The following is a 20,905-nucleotide window of genomic DNA, read 5'->3' on the forward strand; positions in this document are numbered from 1 at the left end:
CACATACGGGTTTGTGCAGAAAATGACTGCCTATCAATATGTTCCAATAAAGTTTCTGAGCCTTTTGAACCACGAGGCCTTTGGTTTAGTTCTGCTGTACCACTCACATAACTAAGTACCGGTTACTCCAACTAGTATTGGGCTTCCATTAGCCAGCACTGGTATTTCAGACAGGCCTGAATGTGCTTTGGCATAACTTCACAGAACAGGTACCAAAATCAAAACCCATTTTAGCTTAGCTCTTTCCAGATCCTTTCCTTACTATCTCCTATTCACAACTGCTGGAGGTGGGATGGGGGAGATCTCTCTGCTAATTAGCAGCATTTTATTTATTTATTTATTTATTTATTTATTTATTTTAAAATTAGGGAATTAAAATAACCAAGAAAAAAACTGGTTTGCAAAACAGTCTTTTATTGTATCCGTGCCACACATACTAGTGAAAAATAACACTCCTAAAAAAAGAGAATGCTACCTTTTCCACAACGTTTTGTTTTAAATGAAACTTCAAGTACTCTTACATAGGTACAAAAAAAATTCTGATCTATTTGCCTCCAACAGGCCACCACAACACACAGTAGATAAAACACAGTGGTTACAAATGTCTTTTTGTTATTTCTGTGGCAAGGCAAATGGAGGGAAATGTTTTTATGAAAAAATACTGTGTGCGTAGGAAATTGTCACAATTTTATTCCACATGGATACAAATGATTATACTTGAATCTGAGGCCCTGGTGGCTTGAAATTATATAACAAAATAGAAAAATGGAAAACTAATATCCCCTACACCCTGTTTTAAAGGCAGGCACTACAAAGATTAAGGAGACTCCACAGTGTTGGTAGAGGATAATTACTGTACAAGCCATATATCTATAATTACCTTAAAACTAAAATAAAATGCTACAGTCCTTCTAAGGCATAAACAATAATGTCTGCAAACAATATGTACACATCATACATATTTAAAACAAGACTTAATATAAACAATAATGAACAGTATATACATATGTCTCATTTTTTCTTCACTGTCTTGAAATACAATTTAACTACACAAGTGATGCAGCAACATATATATAAATGTACTTGTAACTCTACAGTAAAGTTTAATTTTTCGTGCTTTTTACAGCACATCAGTGTAAACAGTTTTACTTGGCTTTGTTTTATATTTTAAAACATTCCTTGTTGTATTTTCAAGATTTAAAGCAATTTTATTTTCTAATTCTTCCTTTTCACAGAAAACGAAGAGTCTGGATGCTATTTAATCATAAATAATTCATAAAATTAAATACATTTACTAAAAAATAAACTACAAAGTAAAAAAAAAATGAAAAATAGATATTTATTGAAAGGGAAAAGAGAACATTTTTCCCCAAGTAGAGCTCTGGTGGTTGAATATTCAGTGCGTTTTGATATATTTTAAATTGCTATTGCACTATTACACCCCTTATGTTTAAATTCTTTGGGTGTGCTTCCCTGTTCTACCTAAAATAGTTTGATAAAACACACAAACCAAGAACCAAGGGCCATGGTTGCTGTAGGAGTGAAGCCTTAGGAATTAGTACCACTCCCCAGTGATACTTTAAGGAAAAATAAAACAGTCATTAGTTATGCATGTGCCTTGTACTTTAATGTAAATACAGTTCACATTGCTGGTCTCATTTATCCTCATTTAATAAAAGAAAACATGTTGGACTGTGATCACTTCAGCTCACTTTGAAAATCTCTGTCCATTTTTTTTCAAAATGTTTCCTCATGTTGTGGCCAGCCCGGCCTATGTCAGAATCATCTTCATTAAATGTTTCACAGTTGTCAAACACAAGCCTGACATCTACAGCAAAGGCTTCAAGATTAGGATACCTGAAATATCAAAGAACAAATTTCCTTAAAATACAGAACGGAAGCAAAGTATCTAAAACCTTCACCAAGGAGGAAAGATATAACCGGATTAATTTAGAACTGCACTTTGTTCATCTTAGATTTAGTCTCACTTCTTCACTACGTGTTATCTTAAACACAACAGGTACTGAATGACATTGGCACCACAGCTTTTAATGAAAGTAAAACTGAGTGAGCACACCTGGTTCGGGTACATCCAAATGAACAGAATGCCCATAAATGTCTGCCCAGTTTTAATGCAGTATGGGGAGCCATTTTACCCCAAATAGCTCCAAAATCTCAGAGGCAAGAGAGACTGAGAGAGACTGGGCCCAAGTCATTCCCAGGATTTTATGGAGTCAGAATCACCACGGTCTCCTTTTGAGAACAAACTGCCACACCTAGTACCTACACATTAGACTGGACATGCATGTTATCTATCTGTTGCTTTGCAATATATACTCCAGCCCTGACAAAAGCATTTCATTTTATGCCTGCACAGGATGTGGAATAGAAGTTCCTCCCATTTGGTTTGTATGACTGCAGCAGCAACTTAGTCTGTCTCTTAAATGTCTATGGCTTCATCCTGAACAGTGGCCTGTCCTAAATGGTCATTAGCACAACTCCTCTGGAATCAATTGTACTTTTGGTCCACCTCACCAGCCATCAGAACTGGGCACTGGCTGGCTGATTGTCCACTCTTCCACCTACAAATTCTCTCAGCACCCCAGATTGTTCAACCAGTGTTCTGTTCCAGTTAACGGGGGGGAAACCCGGAATAATTGATTTTACCCAATTATTAAATAAAAAATATGTTGATGCAATATTATGTTGACTTTTTTTTTTGGGGGGGGGGGGTGGCAGTTCCTTTGATTTTTACTTACTGTCCATTACTTAGCTTCTCTCGAATGGTGGAAAAATCCATGGGTTTCTTTATAACTTTCCTATAACCGGGAACAAGTTTCAAGTTTACAGGAAGCAGGAAAGGCCATGCATCTTCATGAGTTTCCAATTCAGACAGCAGAACACTAAGAAAGGCACACGCAAAAACAATCAATTGCTGAACAGCTTGGTGCCTCACATGATATTGTCTAGCTATACTTATCTATAAATACGAATGCTGCCTGCTGTGAAACACACTGTACCAGTAGATAATAATTAAGTTTTATTTAGATTTTTAAAGCAAAGTTTCAAAGATAAAATACACATTACTTGGGAGGAGAAATGAAAAGTAGAAGAGATTTCCACTAGTGGATGAAGATGAAGATTAAAATTTGTATAATGCAGAGGGGGAAAGGTGCTGAAAGCTTACATCTCAACAGGAAGTGATCTTACCATGACAGTATCACCCACTTTCAGATCACCCTCTTCCTGCCCAGCCGAGAAAACAAGGTTCGGAGTGTGACACATGTGTTGGACCAATGACATGTTGGGACACCCCCATGCCTGTCATGGTAGCCATGATGTCCAGAGCCACCCCAGAGTTAATCGCTTCGGCATGGATGTTGAAGTTCTCCAACCTCAGCAGTCTGGGAGTCCTCAACACTGCCTCTGAGACTACTGGGCAGTGAGGCGGGAAGTAAACCAGCAGATTGCCTAATCTGTCACTAACAGCCATGTACCCCTTACCAGGCCTTCCCTCCCTTTGCCTTCCACAGTAATTGCTGCCCCCATTGGCCCCTCTCCCCTGGTAGACTGAGCGCAGGTGGCCTCTCAATCAGTCCATCAGCAGGGGTGGCGTATACTTCCCTCTGCCGGCCAAAGGTGCAAAAAGGCCAGCTTCCTCAAGAGGAGGAGTAATTCCAGGAGCTGTGGAGGAGAGCCAGATGAACAGCTCACCTTCTCCACTGATGGTCTCTAGCTGCTGCTACCTTCAAGAGTGGAGTGTCAATTCTCTGGATATCTGGAACCAACCAACTGTCAGAGCCTGGACAGCTGATCTGTACTATCAGATGACCCACAAAAGAGCTGGCTCAGGCAGAAATTACATGAGATGTTTACATCAGAGTCTACCTCAATCATGTATAAAATGAATGGGTGCCCCCCTTTTAAGAACAAAAGGGACACATGGGGGGGGGGGAAAGAGCCATGCTTATCTTCATGCAGTCCATCACCCAAACACCATTTTCTCCACATCAGGCTGTGGGAGATGTAGCAGGGAGGTAGAATGATGATGTTCCGCTCCTTTCATTCATTCAAGCTTTTACTCTACCACTGGGGCCTCCTCCACTTCTTTCTTACAAATGACTGGGACAGACCCAGGTTTAAACAAATAGGTCAGCTGCTGCAGCACTGCGTGTGCTTTGAGGGTTTCAACTTGCCCATAAACAAAATTTAAAATAAATATACCCAGCCAGCCGGTACCTGCATATAGCCATGTCCTTAGATTCATCACGTTTAGCTTTCTTCACAGGAGAAACACTTTCCTGTTTTGTTGGGCTAATAGAAATATTTTCATCCATCTTTCTCTTCTTAGAGTCCATTTTCCCTCTTTTAACAGAGCTGCTTGTAGATGCAGAGTCCTCTTCTTCCACTTCTGCTGCTAATGGCAGTTTCTTGCCTTTCTTATGCTCGTTGCTTTTTTTCCCTTTGATCTGATTTTTTTTCACTTTTAAAGTTTGACCACTTGCCTGTAGCAGGAAGAAAAAAAAATCCCAATAAATGAAGACAAAAACCTAATGGCCAAGCAAACATGCTTGGAATACTTTCCCCGCTAAGGTGCCTCTGGGCACATCACTGTTTTCTTTTCATGCACCCCTTCCAGGATGTCCTCCTACCAAGAAATTTTATCGGCCCTTAGAAATAATGGGCATATTCTTACTGCATTTACCCCATAAGTCAGTGGCCAGAATCAAAAGCACCACAGGCAAAGGCTCTGCTTCTACAAGGGCTTTTCAGCTCCTCTGTCCAGCAGAAGGTTCCCCATCCCGCTGCCTTCCAAAAAAGCCTGAAGCAGCATCCTATGAGACAAGGACTGTTGGTAGAAAGAAATATCCCATTTCCTGTGCACATGCTGGTGCTTCCTGCTTGTGAATGGGGAGGGCAGGGAGACGTCTGTTTAAAAATACATGAATATTTCAGACAGCAAAATATTTTGGTGGCGGTAAAGGAGAGCTTGATTTCTAGAATCCTCTTAAAACCAGGCCAAATTTCAAGGCCACTCTACAGAGTTCTACAGACATTACCAGACAGATTCCCTTATTTCTCAGAGTGTTCAAAGAATTTTTTTAAAAAAATCACTATAACTGTTGTGACGATTCAACACCACTCTATCAACTTTAAACAAAGGCTGTAAATTTACAGTAAACAACAATGCACCAAATGGAAGCATGTAAATGGAAGTCTGTTTAACATTTTTTACTTTAGATGTGGAACAAAGAGCACACTAATTAAACAGGCGATTGATACTAAAATGTAAGAAGCTGCAAATGAAAGGGAGACCAAAGGGGGTAAAAACCACCAATAGACCCAGACAGATTACAAAACAATGCTTGAGAAAGCTAAGAAGTGAGATTCTATGTGACAAAATAAAGAGCGGTATTCATCTGAATCCAAATATGTTCAGCATAAAATTGGTGTGTGTGTGGGGGGGATGAGAACAGAGAAAATATTATACAAAAGTTATGGCTAGAAAAACACACACCATGATTTAAGGTTATATACACAAAAAGATGCAGTAAATTAATTGGGTAATAGCAGGTGTCTTCCAGGAATAAAATAAATTTAAAATATCTATTAATTGTAAAGATCCATGTTTTTTTTACATGAAATAATAACAAAAGCCTTGCAGCACCTTAATGACTAACAAATGTATTACGGAATAAGCACTCATGGACTACAGTGCACTGCAGAACATCACAGACAATCTTGCTTCTCTGCTACATCCACCTTCATTATAAATGTGGATGAAAGAGGTTTTGCTCTGTGCATACACTGGGAGATACCCAAAATTACTCATGCTCAGAAGATATCCATTATTCCAATGAGACTTTTGTGAATATAACTTAGTTGGATCCATCACTCATAGCAATAAAAAGAAAAATACATTCCTTAACACTTAACTTGTCTATTGCATTTTCTCTCTTGCCACTTAGGAAGTGTTCCCTTTTACACACTATATATCGTTATGGACACAAAACATTTTGCATGTACTGTACCTATAAAAAAACTATTTAGGGAAGCTTTTAATACCTGAAGGACTATTGTATTTTAATATATTGTTGGAAGCTGCCCAGAGTGGCTGGAGAAACCAAGTCAGATGTGTGGGGTATAAACTATTTATTTATTTATTTATTTATTGAAGAGGTCCTGAATGGCAATAGGGAAATGCAGAAGACAAATTATGTGTAGATATATCTAAATTATACTTCGTTTTGACACTGATAAATTCGATTTAAATAGTTTAGGGACCAGTTAAATTTAAAACCATGCTAAAATGCATGGCAACTTAATCCTACATCTCAGTTTGCTGTGAAAGGCAAGTGAACAAATCCATCAAGCAGTGGATTATACATATGTAAAACTTCTCAACCCTGCCTCAACCTTTCCGCTTCAGTTTTTCTTAGTTATCATTTTCTAATCCTAAATTCACTTTCCCAACATTTCCACGTCTGTTTGCAATTTAAAAAACCCCCTCAGAAATTACATCAGTATTTTAGCACATTTCACCTAATATTCATTTTTGCATGCAATTTTCCTTAATATACAATTTTACAATCCTCATAATATAATTCATTTTTGTATGCTCTGTTGTTCGGAGAACTACATTATAAATTCAGAAAAGGATAGCTGTATTTCAGTTCACACATTCGTTTCGAGAGGTGCAAATTAGGTAGATGTGCATTAAAATGTGAACCAAGCCAAATTTATTGCCAGTACTTATTTGCCAAACAAGTGACTATTTTTTCAATGAAGTAGCAGCTTGAATGGATGTTGCTTCAACACACAATGGCCAATATCCAAAGGAATGTGCACCATTCCCACACACATCAGAATGATTGTCAGAGGATATTTATGCTTCTTCAGAAACTACCCCACAATATAAATAAAGCAGCACTTAAACAACGTCAAGCACAGAAGATGCATACTTCTTATACCTTGGAAGTCAAATGGAATCCATTCCGGAAGTCTGTTCGACTTCCAAAACATTTGAAAACCAAATTGCAGCTTCTGATTGGCTGCAGGAAGCTCCTGCTGCCAATCAGAAGCCACGGAAGCCCTGTTGGACGTTTGGGTTCCAAAAGAACGTTCGCAAACCGGAACAATCACTTCCAGGTTTGCAGCATTCGGGAGCCAAAATGTCCGAGTTCCAGGGCATTCAGGATCCAAGGTATGACTTTACTTATCAATGGGTTCACAAGATAAAATTACAACATAAAAACACAAAATACATCATCAAAATATAAACAGAAACAGCCGAAACCCCCCAACCCCCCCATAAATACAGTTTAAAACAACTGAAACCCATTTTTAAAACATTTAAAAACACAATTAAAAAGCAGTCTAAAAGAGTGTAAATAGTACTCTCTGCTGTTCAATTGTTCAATTTCTCCCAACATTTTCAAGTCTTCCATGTATCATAGATGAAAAACAGAGGCATGTGTGAATGGTCACCCTATCAGAACTTGTATTTTTTATGGACAGATAAATTTTGCAGAGAGTATGTGCAATTACTGCATCCATGGCAATTGCTGGAGAGCAATAGAACACTGAACTGGAGAACTTCCAAGGATTCGCCTTTAAGTTAGAATTACCTTTGCTATGCAGGCAGGACAAAACCAGTCACCATCTGGAATAGTACTGATCTTGGGTCTATGGCAGTAGGTATGGCAGCCTTTGTCACAACCATCACAAAGGAGAAGAAGCTCCTCGTTATCTCCTTTTCGACATATTTGGCAGTACTACAATACAGGGGAAATACTTTAATTATGGCATGTAGAAACATTCTATGGACGTATAATAAAATGCAAGTGTCTAATGTTATATGGGCTGTTTACATCAAGTGTGGAGCCAGAGAAGTACAGAAATGGCCAGTCAATCAAACATTTTTCCTTTCAATTTTTCTCTTTATTATAGACTAAATTATAGACTAAAAAGGTAAGGTAAAGGACTTCTGACAGTTAAGTCCAGTCGCAAACGACTCTGGGGTTGCGGCGCTCATCTCGCTTTACTGGCTGAGGGAGCTGGCATTTGTCTGCAGACAGTTTTTCCGGGTCATGTGGCCAGCATGACTAAGCCGCTTCTGGCAAAACCAGAGCAGCGCATGGAAACACTGTTTACCTTCCCGCTGGAGCGGTACCTATTTATCTACTTGCACTTTTGGCATGCTTTCGAACTGCTAGGTTGGCAGGAACTGGGACTGAGCAACGGGAGCTCACCCCGTCGCGGGGATTCAAACTGCCGACCTTCCAATCGATCGGCAACTCCTAGGCTCAGTGGTTTAGACCACAGCACCACCCGCGTCCCAAATTATAGACTACTATAGACTAAATAATATATTTATTACAGATTAAACACTCTGCTAGGGATTTACTCTTTACTTCAGGACTGCTCAGCTTGGGGGAATTTTAGGAATTTAAATAATTTTGTAACTTTGAACAGTATTATTTCCCAAGACAATTAACATGGACATTCTACTGTACAGTGTGACTGCATCTTACACACAGGTTACATTCCAGGGATGGCATGTATACACAAAAATGCATACACTCAAACCGCCCCTGAGCGAGCATCCTTACCTTCTGGACCTGGCACACTGAGTGGGCCTTACCTCCACCCCCGCCCAGCTCAGTGCATGGGCTTTGAGATTCTCTCGCGAGATCTTACGGGGCCACTTTAGTTCTCAGGACACCTCACGAGAGCATCCCAGAGCACACGCACCGAGTGGGACTTGCTCAGTAAGCAAGGCAGAGGAGCTTAAAAGATATTTCCATGCCGGGAAAACACAGTGCAAAAAAAGCTTTTAAGCTCATTTAATTTGCATGGTGTCAACTGCACAAGGCTTAAATCACACAAGTTAACTGCACATAGTACTCAACACATGTAGTTCTGCTGGTGCAACAGGATTTCTGTTTCCTGTCCTCCCACCATGCACCCCCAACATCTGCTCCAGAGTGTCCCCCAACCCTCTGGAGCTGATTTTTTGGGCACACAGGGGGCTGGATGGGACAGGAGAGAGGGGAAGGTCTGTTGCACTTATGGAAGACCATCGCACCAGCAGAGCTGCAGCACTGGATATGTCCCTAAGTATTTTTGCTATTCTCCCTTATTCTGATATGGAATCTCCTAGGAACATTGTGCTACTCCTTTTTCATCTTTTGTTAGATTTGCAATAATTAGGTAAGACGAAAAAGCGAATGCTACTGTAATCAGACTGATGTAGGCAGGGGGAAATCAGGAGGAAAGCACTAGGAAATTTCAGATTATCAACATGTGGATAGTGAAATGTCTACTGTGCAGAAAGTAGATGTGCATTACAGAACACCAGAAATTCCAGTATCCTCAGTATTTTTTTTTCCATTTGGCCAAAACATGAAGTAAACAGATGCTGATTTCAAAAGCCACACATCTAATTTCAACAGATCTAAATGTCAGAGACCACATGCTATTCTGTGCACAGAGCTCGTCTCCTGATACGCCTCATGGCAAAGTTAGGGAATCATGAAAATAACATGCAGAACCCAATGCAACAAAGCATTCTTTTTTGAGTGCAAACTGTTGAACTAGGGGAATGTCAGTTTTGTTTGGACAGCTCAAGTCCTGGAGCTCAACTCAGAAGCCCCCCATGCTAGCACTAAAAAGTCACAATTGTCATCAGTCCCAGTAGTAAACATAGGGGTGTTTACTTGTTGTTAAACAGAAGCAATGTTTACACTTTGGGAGTGTGATGGTTTTTTTCCCCCAATTTCATTTTAATCTCAGTGGAGAAACACAGTACAGAAACTATAGCATTTATAGTGCCAGTGGAAAACTGTCTTAAGGTAAGAAGCAGCAATATTTACTTATTTACTAGCCACTGCCCATAATATAGATAAAATGTATGCTGGTAACATCATGGGTTATGATATCAGGTAAACAGTAGGTTTGTAAGTTTACAGTAAGTATAAAAGTTGGAGAAAGAATTAGTTAATTCAACAGTTCATATATTTCCATTGTTTAATTGTTAGCATTTTCCCATTCATTGCTATAGTATAAAAAGCTTAATTTTCAGAAATCTGATGCCCAGGATTCATGCAAAATCTCTTTACATGCATTTGCATGCCTTTCATGAATATGCAATTAACACAGCAGTGCTTGTTAATTTGTCATTTCTATGCGGAGACGGACATTTCAGCCTGTGTGCCTGTACACTCGTCCAATCTGCACATACAGTTGTATTAAGTGGGCATGCAAAGAAGCCATGCACAACTTTTAAGCATGTACTTTGCATCTCATCTTTCTGAAAAAGCCTTTAATTGCAGTCTTTGACACTGAATCCCCATAATGGCAACACAGAAGGGGTCATTTTTTCATTAGCATGGTGACCTCTCTCAGAGAGAGGCACAGAAATGGCCATTCTAGTTTTTGTTTGTTTGTTTGTTTTTTAATGCTAAGGTCAAAATATACCAGCAGAAGGGCTATTTGTCATAACAAAGTTCAGAATGCTGAATTTGGCTACAAGAGAGCACAGCATGTGAATCAATGTAAAATGCACAATTTAACTTTGGTATTTTTCAGGCAGCAATGAAAGATACACTATCAATTGAGGTATCTGGAAAAGGAGGAAAATAGGATACGTAAAAATCAGTTCACAACACTTACAACTTTCATAATAGATTTTTCCCATGCTATTGATTTCTGTAACTGCTGAATGCACAGAGCTACCTGTGCAGCACTGCGAGCTTCTGACAATGCCCTTCTCCATACCCTTAGCCCTGGAGCAATATCCTCTTCCATTCTGCATTGAAATATAGAGAAATTAAGCAGGTCACATCCATTTTCATCAGTTTCTGAACGTGGAACAATCATTGTCACATCGAAAGCCAAGCAATGACAAAAACGTACACAGCCAGTAAGGGTAATAAGGCTTAAGCAACTAAATTTGATGTAGTGCACAGACTGTGGCTACGTGCCTCAAAGCTTAGTCACAACCAGTTAAATGTAGGATAACTTTGCAGGATTAACATACATAACAGGGGAAAAATAAATCTTACAAAGCACCATGCATAATAACGTGATCCGTGTGGATCAAAGACATACAAGAAGATACATAGATAAACACACAATAGAAAATAGGCTCCAATTAGCAAAGAAGCACAATAATTTTTCAAGTTAATCTCAATAACCTACCCGTCACCATCACCACTAACGGATGGTGCAGGAGCAGGGACAGTAACTGTGCCCACATTATCCAGTTTGATCTGAATGGTGGTACTTAAGGGGCTCTTCAGATACCTTCGCTCTATGTTCCGCTCCAAGTCAGCAAGTCTGGTTACAGCTATATCTAGAGGGTTGTCACTCTTCCGTTCTAGAGTACTGCTACTGCCTTCTTCTCCACCAGCACAATCACCATCACGCTTCTTGTGTAATTTAGTAACTGATTTATGTTCATAATATACCAGGTCTTCCCTTTCCGATGCTGGATCAGGGCACATCCAACCCTACATTTTAATAGAAAGGTTTCACATGTTTGTTTGCTACTGTAACCACCTAAGTATGATCAGTGGATTGTTTGCTTGAGTTAGCCCCTTACACTGTGCTTCTGTTTCCAAATGCTCTCCAGGAGGCTAGAAGCTTCTTTCCTTTTTTGCTTCGACTGGGATAACGTTTACTTTTAAAGAACAGAGCTTTACAGCAGCAGTATTCTCGCTTACATTGTTTTGAACAAAACAGGCCATCGGTAAGACAAATCTTACATTAATGGTGCACCTGGTCTCACACCCACAAGCTGCTCACAGCATGGGAAGAACATACCTAACTCAAGGCTCAGCTTCACAGTACCTTTTTAAAAACCCTACAATAATTTTGAGAACCCAAAAGTGGCCAGATATGTAAATTCACATTAACCACTGGTGACATCTAATGCTATCTTATTGGTTGCCATGCCCAATGATGATGAGAACTGGAATCCTAAAGGTATGACCAAGGCATACCTCTTACTCAGTAGGATTTTTGATTACTTCTTAAGCAGAAGGCCACCAATGATTAGTTAAGTCACTGGGCTCATGGAACTAGCAGCATCATGCTTCTGATCCTGACTCATATTCCTTCTCTGAAAATTCTAACCACTGAAATGTCCACTTTATGTATGAGTCATTTAAAAGGATGAAATCATTTTAGTCTAGGTGATATTAACCTAATGAAACTGTATTGGATTCCACCCCCCCCCCCAAGAGATGTTACTGAGAAAAGCACTTATCCTTAACTGTAGAAACAGCTGCTCTTAACAGTTTTGAATTATCGCTTTTTGCAATGACGTTACCGAAGAGAGGTTTTACTGAAGCACATTTTACCTTGATTTGCAAACTAGCTGATGCCACTCTTCTCTCTAAGTCTTCCACCTGCTGAAGAATAGCAATATCCATATCCATGGCTTGCTCTTCTATGGACCAGTTTTCTACAATATCCCGTGTTACCTGATTTTCATTGTTTTCATTTACTTCAATAATTGCAGCTGTATTTGGGAATCAGATTGGGTTTCTTTTAGTACAACTTCAACCTAATCAAGTTTGCAAGGTCAGGAATTGCTTCCTGGGGCAAAACATGTTATTACATAAGAAGCCAATGACACCGAACTTTAACAAAGGAAGAAAATCAGAACTACAGTCTTTCAACAACATTCCATTTATATTTTAAGAAACTCAAATTATTTGAAAAGAGGTTGGGGTAGTATAGAGAGATAAGACAGATTGATAAAATCCATATAAAAAAGTCGAAAAGTCACTAATTACTTAAGAATTGCCTGGATGAAAAGTACCAGTTATATGCCGTATTGGCTCATCAACGCAATCTTGAAAAATAGCAAACATCTAATCATAATTATGTAATAACACTGCAAGTGGGTGTGTTTATTTCAGTTACATACCATCTTTATTCTTGAGGCAGGCTACAGTAATATAATCCATATGTTTTTGTATTTGCTTCTGTAAGGCCTTTTCTCTAATTCCCCTGAGATGCAACACTTTAAGCAAAGCTTTTAGATCCTCTGGGTCAATAATTCTCCACCAGCCAAACTGCATTTCTGAATCAAAACACGGAGACAATATTTATAAGTTCTTGAAATAAAACACACCTTTGGCAACATTAAAACGCCTTGGCTTAGATCTAAAGGTACGTCTACAAATGCACCTGAGGCTTCACTTGAAAGTGTTTCCAAGTGGTACCGGTAGTCAGAAGTTATACCTTTCTTGAAGAATATGGTACTTACCCTCTGGGATGGGCTTTGGAGTAGGGTAATCAACTGGTTTGGCTACTTCAACCACAGCAGAAGGTACAGAAGCTTGTTTCTCAGCTTGTGGCACGGGGGACTCACTTTTGCTAGGTGTCAAGAATGAATTGCCATTGCCTTCTGACAACCCTAATCCTGACCCCATACTAGGCAAAGGGGATGAAAATTGAAGATTTGAAGTAATCACTCCAGTTGGCCATCCACAGAACTGAAGTCCCATTACAGGCAATCCTGTCTTCATGGGCTATGCAAGGAATGTTTTGAAAAAAATAAGGAGCCATTAGTTCTACTGCAATTGTACTTAGAAAACTGAAACCTGGAACAGGGTGCTTTAGTACCAAATATGTTACAAACATATAGGAATTATTGACTTGTAAATCATTTTAAAAGATAAAGTGACTACAGCTGATCACTAAAACAAAATAAAAAATAAATCACAATATTTGAATGCAAAATGGAAAGATTAAGAAATGTTACTTAAAAAAAGAAAAGAATTGCTGGACATTTTATTACAATAGCCATAAAACTGTCATATATGCTTTAAAAAAATCTATATTTAGTGACATCAGTTTAAAGTCCCACATTACATTCATGCAGAATTTTGCCCATGAGCAAAGTTAAAAAAATAAATAAATCTTGCAAAGTTTTTAATTTTTTAAAATAATCTTGCCATGAACTCTTCCTCTTTCCAGAATGGTTACTTATATATGGTGTTTTGTTTTAACGTTCTTCCCATTCTGGTTAGCCGCAGCTGCATCTCATGCATCCAGTATTAAGAAAAGTTTTTGTGTGCTAGATAAAACAAATTGAGCTGATTCAGATGCAACATTGTGTGCATGAGCCTCGGGTTGCACAAGCTACCCCATTCCCTTCTCCTCCTGTGGGCATGCTCACAATGAGATTTAGGGTGATACCCAAAGCTTAGCACATGTAATTCTGCTGGTGCAACAGGACTTTTGTCTCCTCTCGTCCACAGAATCCTTGGAGAGAACACCACCTGCAGTAAATTCCTCATGGATTGTTCAAGCAGGAAGAATATATTATAATTCTATCACATAATTTCGAGTAACAGATAATACTCCTAATAGAATCAATTCACCTTAACACTGATAGCTGCCTACATTGTAGGGTTGCATTCAATGCAGCAGTAAGGAGATCATTCCATCAGCGCAGGCATTTCTGCTCGTCTGATGGAACAATGTCCCTTCTGTTCCATATGCTGCTCTGGGGCTTCTCCTGACCCTCTGGAGCAGATTTAGCGAGGGCACAGTGGGTGTGCAGGGGTGGAGAACGGGGAAAGACCCACTGCACTGGTGGGAATCGTGCTGGCTTTGGCTAGTGCAACAATCTAGTTTACTATGATGGCCCTTAATTTGCAGCTCTTCACCTCAATACAGAAAGAGGAAAAACCACTGGATTTTGCCAGTATGGAGAATACAAGACTGAACACTTTTAAGCTACAATTTAATACTTACCTGAAGAGGTGATAATGCAAATGGGCTTAATCCCATTGGACTGGGGGAAGAGGCAGAACCAATAATTGGAGATGGGGCAGGTGAGGGTGACTTGGATGGAAGATGAGAATGAGGAGTTAGTGAAGAAGAAGAAGCGGCAGCTGGTGACTCTATGTGGGTAACGGATGTGTCATCACAAGGAGTTCTAGGCAGAAGGCTGAACCACTGTCTGCTCTTTTCTGTAAGAGTCTTTAACAACTGGTCGTTTGAAATTAATGGGGAGCTGTAAAATTTCCCTGGTCCAGTTGAAGCAGAATTAAAGAGATTATTCGGATCTGACTTTTCACCACTGCTTTGTGATACAGAGGCCTGGTGGCTGCAGAGTGAGGCTTTGGAGCTATTTTGATAAGGCAATGAGCACCCATTTGCTGCACTGCCATTGGCTTTCTGGGCTAGAATTTCTGAGTCAGGAGGCATTTTTGCTACCTCCAACAGCTTGCTCAACTTTGAAAAAGAGCCGGGCTTTTGCAGGAACAGATTCGTGCTGTCCTTCTCTTTGAGATCTTCTTTCTGATTACACTGGTTTGTGGTTAAGCAACTTAATTTTTCTTCCGAGGTCTCAAACATTTCTTCTTTGATGTGAATGCTTTTGGCCTTTTTCAGCTTCTCTTTTTCTTTTGCAATTTCCTCCAGACCTGTATGCAGAGAAAAAGCTCATTAAATTACCATCCATGATGGAACCTTTCTGTTACTTACACATTGTTAGAAAAATGATGTTGTCAGCTACCTTCACACATCTATTTGGAAAACGTACTCCTGATTTACAAAGTACCAGTAGGTTTAAAATGGGAAGAAATATTTACCATTTGAACTGAAAATGGGATAGGATTTCCAACTATCTCATAATCAACTGTAGTAAACAAAAGTTTATAACCAACATGCCTATGGCAAAGGGGTGGGTTTGACCCAAAACATGAAACAAACCAGAATCTTCTCCATTTCAGTGTGGATGTGTAACATCTGAATGTACACCACATTTATGTCCAGTTCTTCCTGGCAGACAAAAATAGATCTGTGTATGGAATTGCTTCCCATGCACAAACATCATTCTCTAGATTGGGGTTTTCATATTTAAGTATTCTGAAATACATATAATCAGAAACCTTATTAGCCCTCTGCTTAAAAGATGAGGGGCCTATATTTTTTTCCAGAAGGAAGGAATCTGCCACCCCACCCCCATAATTTCCCTTTTCTTCTTCTGGCCCTTTACCATGTGTCAACAAGCATTAATAAAGAATCTTCACAAAGAACAAAAGAAAAGGGAGAGTGGCAGGGAAAGGAGCAGACCGACAGCAGGGAGAGTGACTGCTCTGCACGGCAACCATTTGCTTGCTTAGTTTCTGCATCACTTAGTGCAGCTGCATAATTACAGATAAGTGGAGGTCAGTGTTTACGGTCTATGACTGCTAACACCTGCAAGGGTGTTTGCATTTTCTGCAAAATATGAAATATTATTTTTTCTTTGAGGGGGAAGATAACACTGCTTTAATATTTTGTGCATTCTTCTAAGCAGTTTCTAAAGTGCTCATCCTTTGTGGTGATGCTGCACCTAGGCATTAACAGTAAGAGTACTTTACAAAAGGAGCAGATTTACAGGGAAGAAAAGTTTGATGTGCTTGCAGTCCCTATTCAGTCCACACAATTTTCCAAAAGTTGTCCCTGATTAGATTCCATCTCTATGTGTGGCTGCTAAGATACAAACATCTCATAAGACAAGTGTTCGCTTCCCCTGCAAAGTTTCTAGTGATGTGTACCCAAGGTATGATGCTAGAAACATAGCCACAGTAAGTTTAAAACAATGGATTGGGTAGATACCTGAAAGTGGAGACACTCATAGGTAATCCAGCCTTCAGGCAGTAAGCTTTGGGAGTCACCACACCAACATACTATTATGTACAGTTATTTTGCTGTGAGAGAAAAATGCTTCACTATGTGAACCAGAGAAAGCCCGCAGAAGGATTGCTCCAATGGGAAGCTTCAGCATTTGCAATCTTTCTCTGCAGCGACACCAAAGACCTTCATTGACAGCTTATCCTGGGTAGACCCTTGCTGAGGGAGAAATCTTGAGCAAAACCTTCAAATGATCTAGGACTCAGCTACACTGGCAAAGAAAAAAACGCTTTGCCTGCATTGTTTTTATGCATTCTAAAATTGTGACAGCAGATGATGCTGTGGAGTCCCATTTTTTGCTTACCCGATTTCTCATACAAAGTTTGCAGCGTGTTCAACTGAAATGCTTCTTTGATATGTCTAGATCCAGCCCTATTAATTCCAAAAACTACCTCCTTACCTTCTCCACTTTCCATGCCTTCAACAAAAATCCCCCCACACTGGGGCAAAATCCAATATCGACGCCTGTAACGATCCTGGCCAAACATCATTGAACGTAAAGAATGGGAAGCTTCAAACAGCTTTCTTCTGTACTGATTCTGTTGCTGTTGAGTTTTAAAAGAAAGGAACTGTTAGGGTTACAAAGTTTTTTCCTTCAATGTTAAGCCAAAAGGTTAGCTGGACGTTGAACAGACTGTGACACTTTCCTGAGGTTTTCAGCTATTTCAGAAACCACGCTTTGATTCTGCCTACCCCCTACCCTTGGTTATGAAGTATCCAGGGTCAGACGATCCCATTATGTGGGGTGAGGCCGCCACCTTAAGCAGCGGAAGCCCCTGAGGGAGCACCCCCACAGGTGCCCCCCCTGCTCTGCTACTGGCGGAGGTGGAAGGGCAGGTGGCGTAGGGAGCAGCAGCAGCAGGTATGCTGGTACTGGTGGCGGCAGCGTGGCACTTCCAATTTCACCTCAAGCGGCGAAACAGGGCACGCCGCCCCTGGAAGTATTGCATCAGACAGATTTGAGCCAGCTTGAAAGCTGCCTTCTGCAAGTCTGCCTTCTTATTTTGTTACGAACAAAAGGACCAATGGTTTTCATTGCATGACAGCAGATGAAATCTTACTAATCGTGCAACACATCAAATGGTGGGTGGGTGGTTGGATCTAGTGGTAAAACTAGCCAGGCCAAGGTGATACTGTAGCTGCTGATGTGAAATTAATGAGCTCTTTCAACTGACTGATAAAGATTACCTATGGACAAAACTAGTGCTCAAATAAAATAAACAGATAGACCAAGTTGTGCCTGAACTCTTCGTGCTGTCTTGATTCTGACACGTTCCTGCTTTAGCTGAAGCAAGAAAGCTGAGATAGAACACAAATCATTCATCTTGACGGGAACAGCTGGTCAGGGACAATCACCCATCCGAAGCATGGATGAGCTGGAGGCAAGACCCACAACACAGTGCTGCTTGCTTGAGTTGGATATGCATCAGGCCTGTGGATGTGCACTACTGCAGACCAAGCGTTGGGGGCCAATAGTGGAAGGATATTAACCAGGAAATACAGGAAAACAGCCCGTTGTCTGACCCTAAGCTCCATCTGGTTTTCATTCTACTGCTGGGATCAGGAAGCAACTCCCCTCAGTTTCAAAAACAGCTTGCTATGCAGCGTTGGGTCTGCTGTTCGAATGAAACAAGTCTAAAGCCCTCTTTGGCTCACAAACTGTTTTCACAGTTCTTTTGATCCTGGCAACTGACTTTCATGTGAAATATGGATGAAACAAGGACCACTACCAGTGCTATCAAGTGCAGCGGTTCAGGACACCCAAGATCAGGGATGAGGTACCTGTTGTGACCCTTCAAATATTCTTGGGCCTCCAGCTCCCATCAGCCCCAACCATGATGAATGGAGCTGTAGTTCAGCAATATCCTGCATCCTCACTAGGACTCCCTGGTAGTCCATACAGCAGATTAGGGCAATATCAGTCATGCTATAAAAGCAACAGATTATACAGCGAAACAGTGCAATCATTTTATTGTAGCACTCTTTCAATACCCCTGGTTTAGCACATCACATCATTCTCAGCCATGAAGGAAAGTGTCGTTTAGATTCAGCCTTGCATTCCTGCACTCCCTTTATTTCTTCTAATAGGTTTAGATTAAGTTAGGATGCTTCCAGGCAGCTGTTTATTATGGAATGGTTAATGCACATGTACACATTTTTCTCCACAGTGTCCAGATAAGGTTGGCATAAACCCCCTGCCCCCAATTTAATACAGATTTGCCCCTTCTGGGGAAAATCTAGTAAGGAAAACAATTGAAATCTGTTAGCAATTAATCATTTGTGATATTTGAATGATGACTTTACAATATTAAGCCCCCCACCTGGAAGCACCCTCAGGAACAGGGCTAGTCTTAAATATTTTGCACCTAATACTAATGGCCCTTCTCTTCCCCCAATCCATACTAGAGCCATTCTGTTTCTTTCTGTTGTCTCACTGTAAAGGTTGACCCTGGTTAGGCCGATGCAGTTAAGTCCAATTATTTCGAATGAATACTAAATGCCTATTTTGAATGAATACTAAAGACCTCTTTAAGGAAAATTGTCAGCTATCTAAATAATGCACACTTAAATACAAGGCGCAAACTTTTAATTTACGGAGGCAGCTTACCTTAGTCAGTTTGTCAATCTGTTTCTCTAGCTCCTCCACACTTGCTGTCTGGTCCCCATCATCCTACCACCAATAAACAAAATGTGGTAGGGCATTATTCACTGTATACTAATTGTGTTTTTATAGGCTGCTAATGTAACATCAGAGGCTCATAGGGTATGCCTTTAAAAATCACTAAATCTTAACAAAGACATGTATTTATCATGGGATCTTTTATCTCTGCAACAACTTCACACACCCTAATTCCCTTAACCAGGCACAGGTATGATAGATGAACAGGTATGGCAGCCTATGCTGAGGCTACAGAGAAGACCTCATTGGCCCACAAGCCTTGGCTGTATTTCCCCAAAACTCAGGGTTTTGACTGATAGCTTGGGCAAGGATGGAATGCTGTGCTAAATGGCCACAGTACCTTTTTTAACATAGGGCAAGACAGTTAAGAAAGCCCATGTGATACCCTCTTTCCTCCTGTGTCTCTGCTGAACTGGTGAATGGAATGTCAAAATCTGCGCACCAAACATACTCCACCTCCTTTCACAGTATTTCAAAACAAACAGAATAGAACTTTGATACACACAACAATTGTAGCATCTGACTTTCAATTGGAGGCACCACCACTGCCTCTAGCCCTTTAGTGCATCAGCTTTAACTCATCCCTCCTGTACCATCTACCCCTATCCTAGTACTCTATCAGCTGTTGCAGAAATAGCTTGTTAGTGGTCCCTCGGTGATCAATACTCTTGGACTCCACCCTTTGCCATTCACCTGAGGACTGCAGCCCAAGGGTGTCAGATATTCTAAAATATAATTTAGTTAGCAAGGTTCTGTTAAAAAAAAAAAAGCCATGCTCCTTGAAAGTTCATTCCAAGCATTTTTCTCATAGTCAATAATGGACTATCAGTCTTTGGAGAGAGTTTAGAAGTGTATTTCAACATTTGTATGAAACTATAATGCTACTTTGTGAGATAAATTTGATACAAAGAACACGCTGTACCACTGTTACTGACACTTTAAAAATAAAGACTGATTAAAGTTTATGGTTTGCAAATTTTCCTTGATGGACAGAAACATTGGAATTCTTTAAGAAGAATATGAACCTAGGGCCAGGATTGAAAGAACAATGAGATTAGCTCAGGGGGCTTCATGCTCTCCCTTGCCCCCAAACAGCAGCCCAGCAAATAGCTTCTAAAACTGACGGAAGTTTTGAAAGCAGCTGTTCAAAAAAATCTAGCACAAACCTGCAGCTCTTTGTATCTTGGCCCTAGCTTAGAAATCCCTCATAGAATTATGGTTCTAAGGTGCGCAAGTAAATTACTGGGAATTATGTGCTCTCTTAGCACTTTTGGAATAAAAATGCAGTCACTCTTAAAGTTTCTTTTAATCTACAGAATTCTAACTAGAATTATTTTAAAGGCTACTTCAGGGGTACTTGGTACTGTGCTTTTCCAAATACTCTTGGAACTCCAGATCCCATTAGTCCCCAGCAAGCACAGCCAATGATCAGGGATGGTGAAGCTGGAATCCAACAACACCTGGAAGGCACTACGTTGGCTAAAATTGGTTTAAAACCTTAACACATGGATTAAGCAATTG

General features: G+C 40.2%; 1 protein-coding gene across 16 annotated transcripts in view; it reads right to left on the minus strand.

The window, feature by feature from the left end:
• Nucleotides 1-394: 394 nt before the first annotated feature.
• Nucleotides 395-20,905, minus strand: part of BAZ2B (bromodomain adjacent to zinc finger domain 2B) — a 183,149-nt gene continuing 162,638 nt past the window's right edge. For 11 of the 16 annotated variants that reach the window (XM_033165568.1, XM_033165616.1, XM_033165599.1 and 8 more), the window contains 12 exons: nucleotides 19,313-19,375; nucleotides 17,105-17,249; nucleotides 14,776-15,449; nucleotides 13,280-13,544; nucleotides 12,938-13,093; nucleotides 12,366-12,526; nucleotides 11,203-11,513; nucleotides 10,675-10,810; nucleotides 7,629-7,775; nucleotides 4,240-4,505; nucleotides 2,760-2,903; nucleotides 395-1,857 (listed from right to left, as the gene is read on the minus strand). In XM_033165568.1, the coding sequence (XP_033021459.1) occupies nucleotides 1,704-1,857; nucleotides 2,760-2,903; nucleotides 4,240-4,505; nucleotides 7,629-7,775; nucleotides 10,675-10,810; nucleotides 11,203-11,513; nucleotides 12,366-12,526; nucleotides 12,938-13,093; nucleotides 13,280-13,544; nucleotides 14,776-15,449; nucleotides 17,105-17,249; nucleotides 19,313-19,375 (2,622 nt within the window). In that variant the 3' untranslated portion in view covers nucleotides 395-1,703. Of the gene's footprint in view, nucleotides 1,858-2,759; nucleotides 2,904-4,239; nucleotides 4,506-7,628; nucleotides 7,776-10,674; nucleotides 10,811-11,202; nucleotides 11,514-12,365; nucleotides 12,527-12,937; nucleotides 13,094-13,279; nucleotides 13,545-14,775; nucleotides 15,450-17,104; nucleotides 17,250-19,312; nucleotides 19,376-20,905 lie in introns of those variants that run through there. The other 5 variants (XM_033165624.1, XM_033165606.1, XM_033165643.1 and 2 more) reach the window with 2 other exon arrangements.

The sequence above is a fragment of the Lacerta agilis genome, chromosome 1, assembly GCF_009819535.1.
Source record: "Lacerta agilis isolate rLacAgi1 chromosome 1, rLacAgi1.pri, whole genome shotgun sequence".
NCBI lineage: Eukaryota > Metazoa > Chordata > Lepidosauria > Squamata > Lacertidae > Lacerta > Lacerta agilis.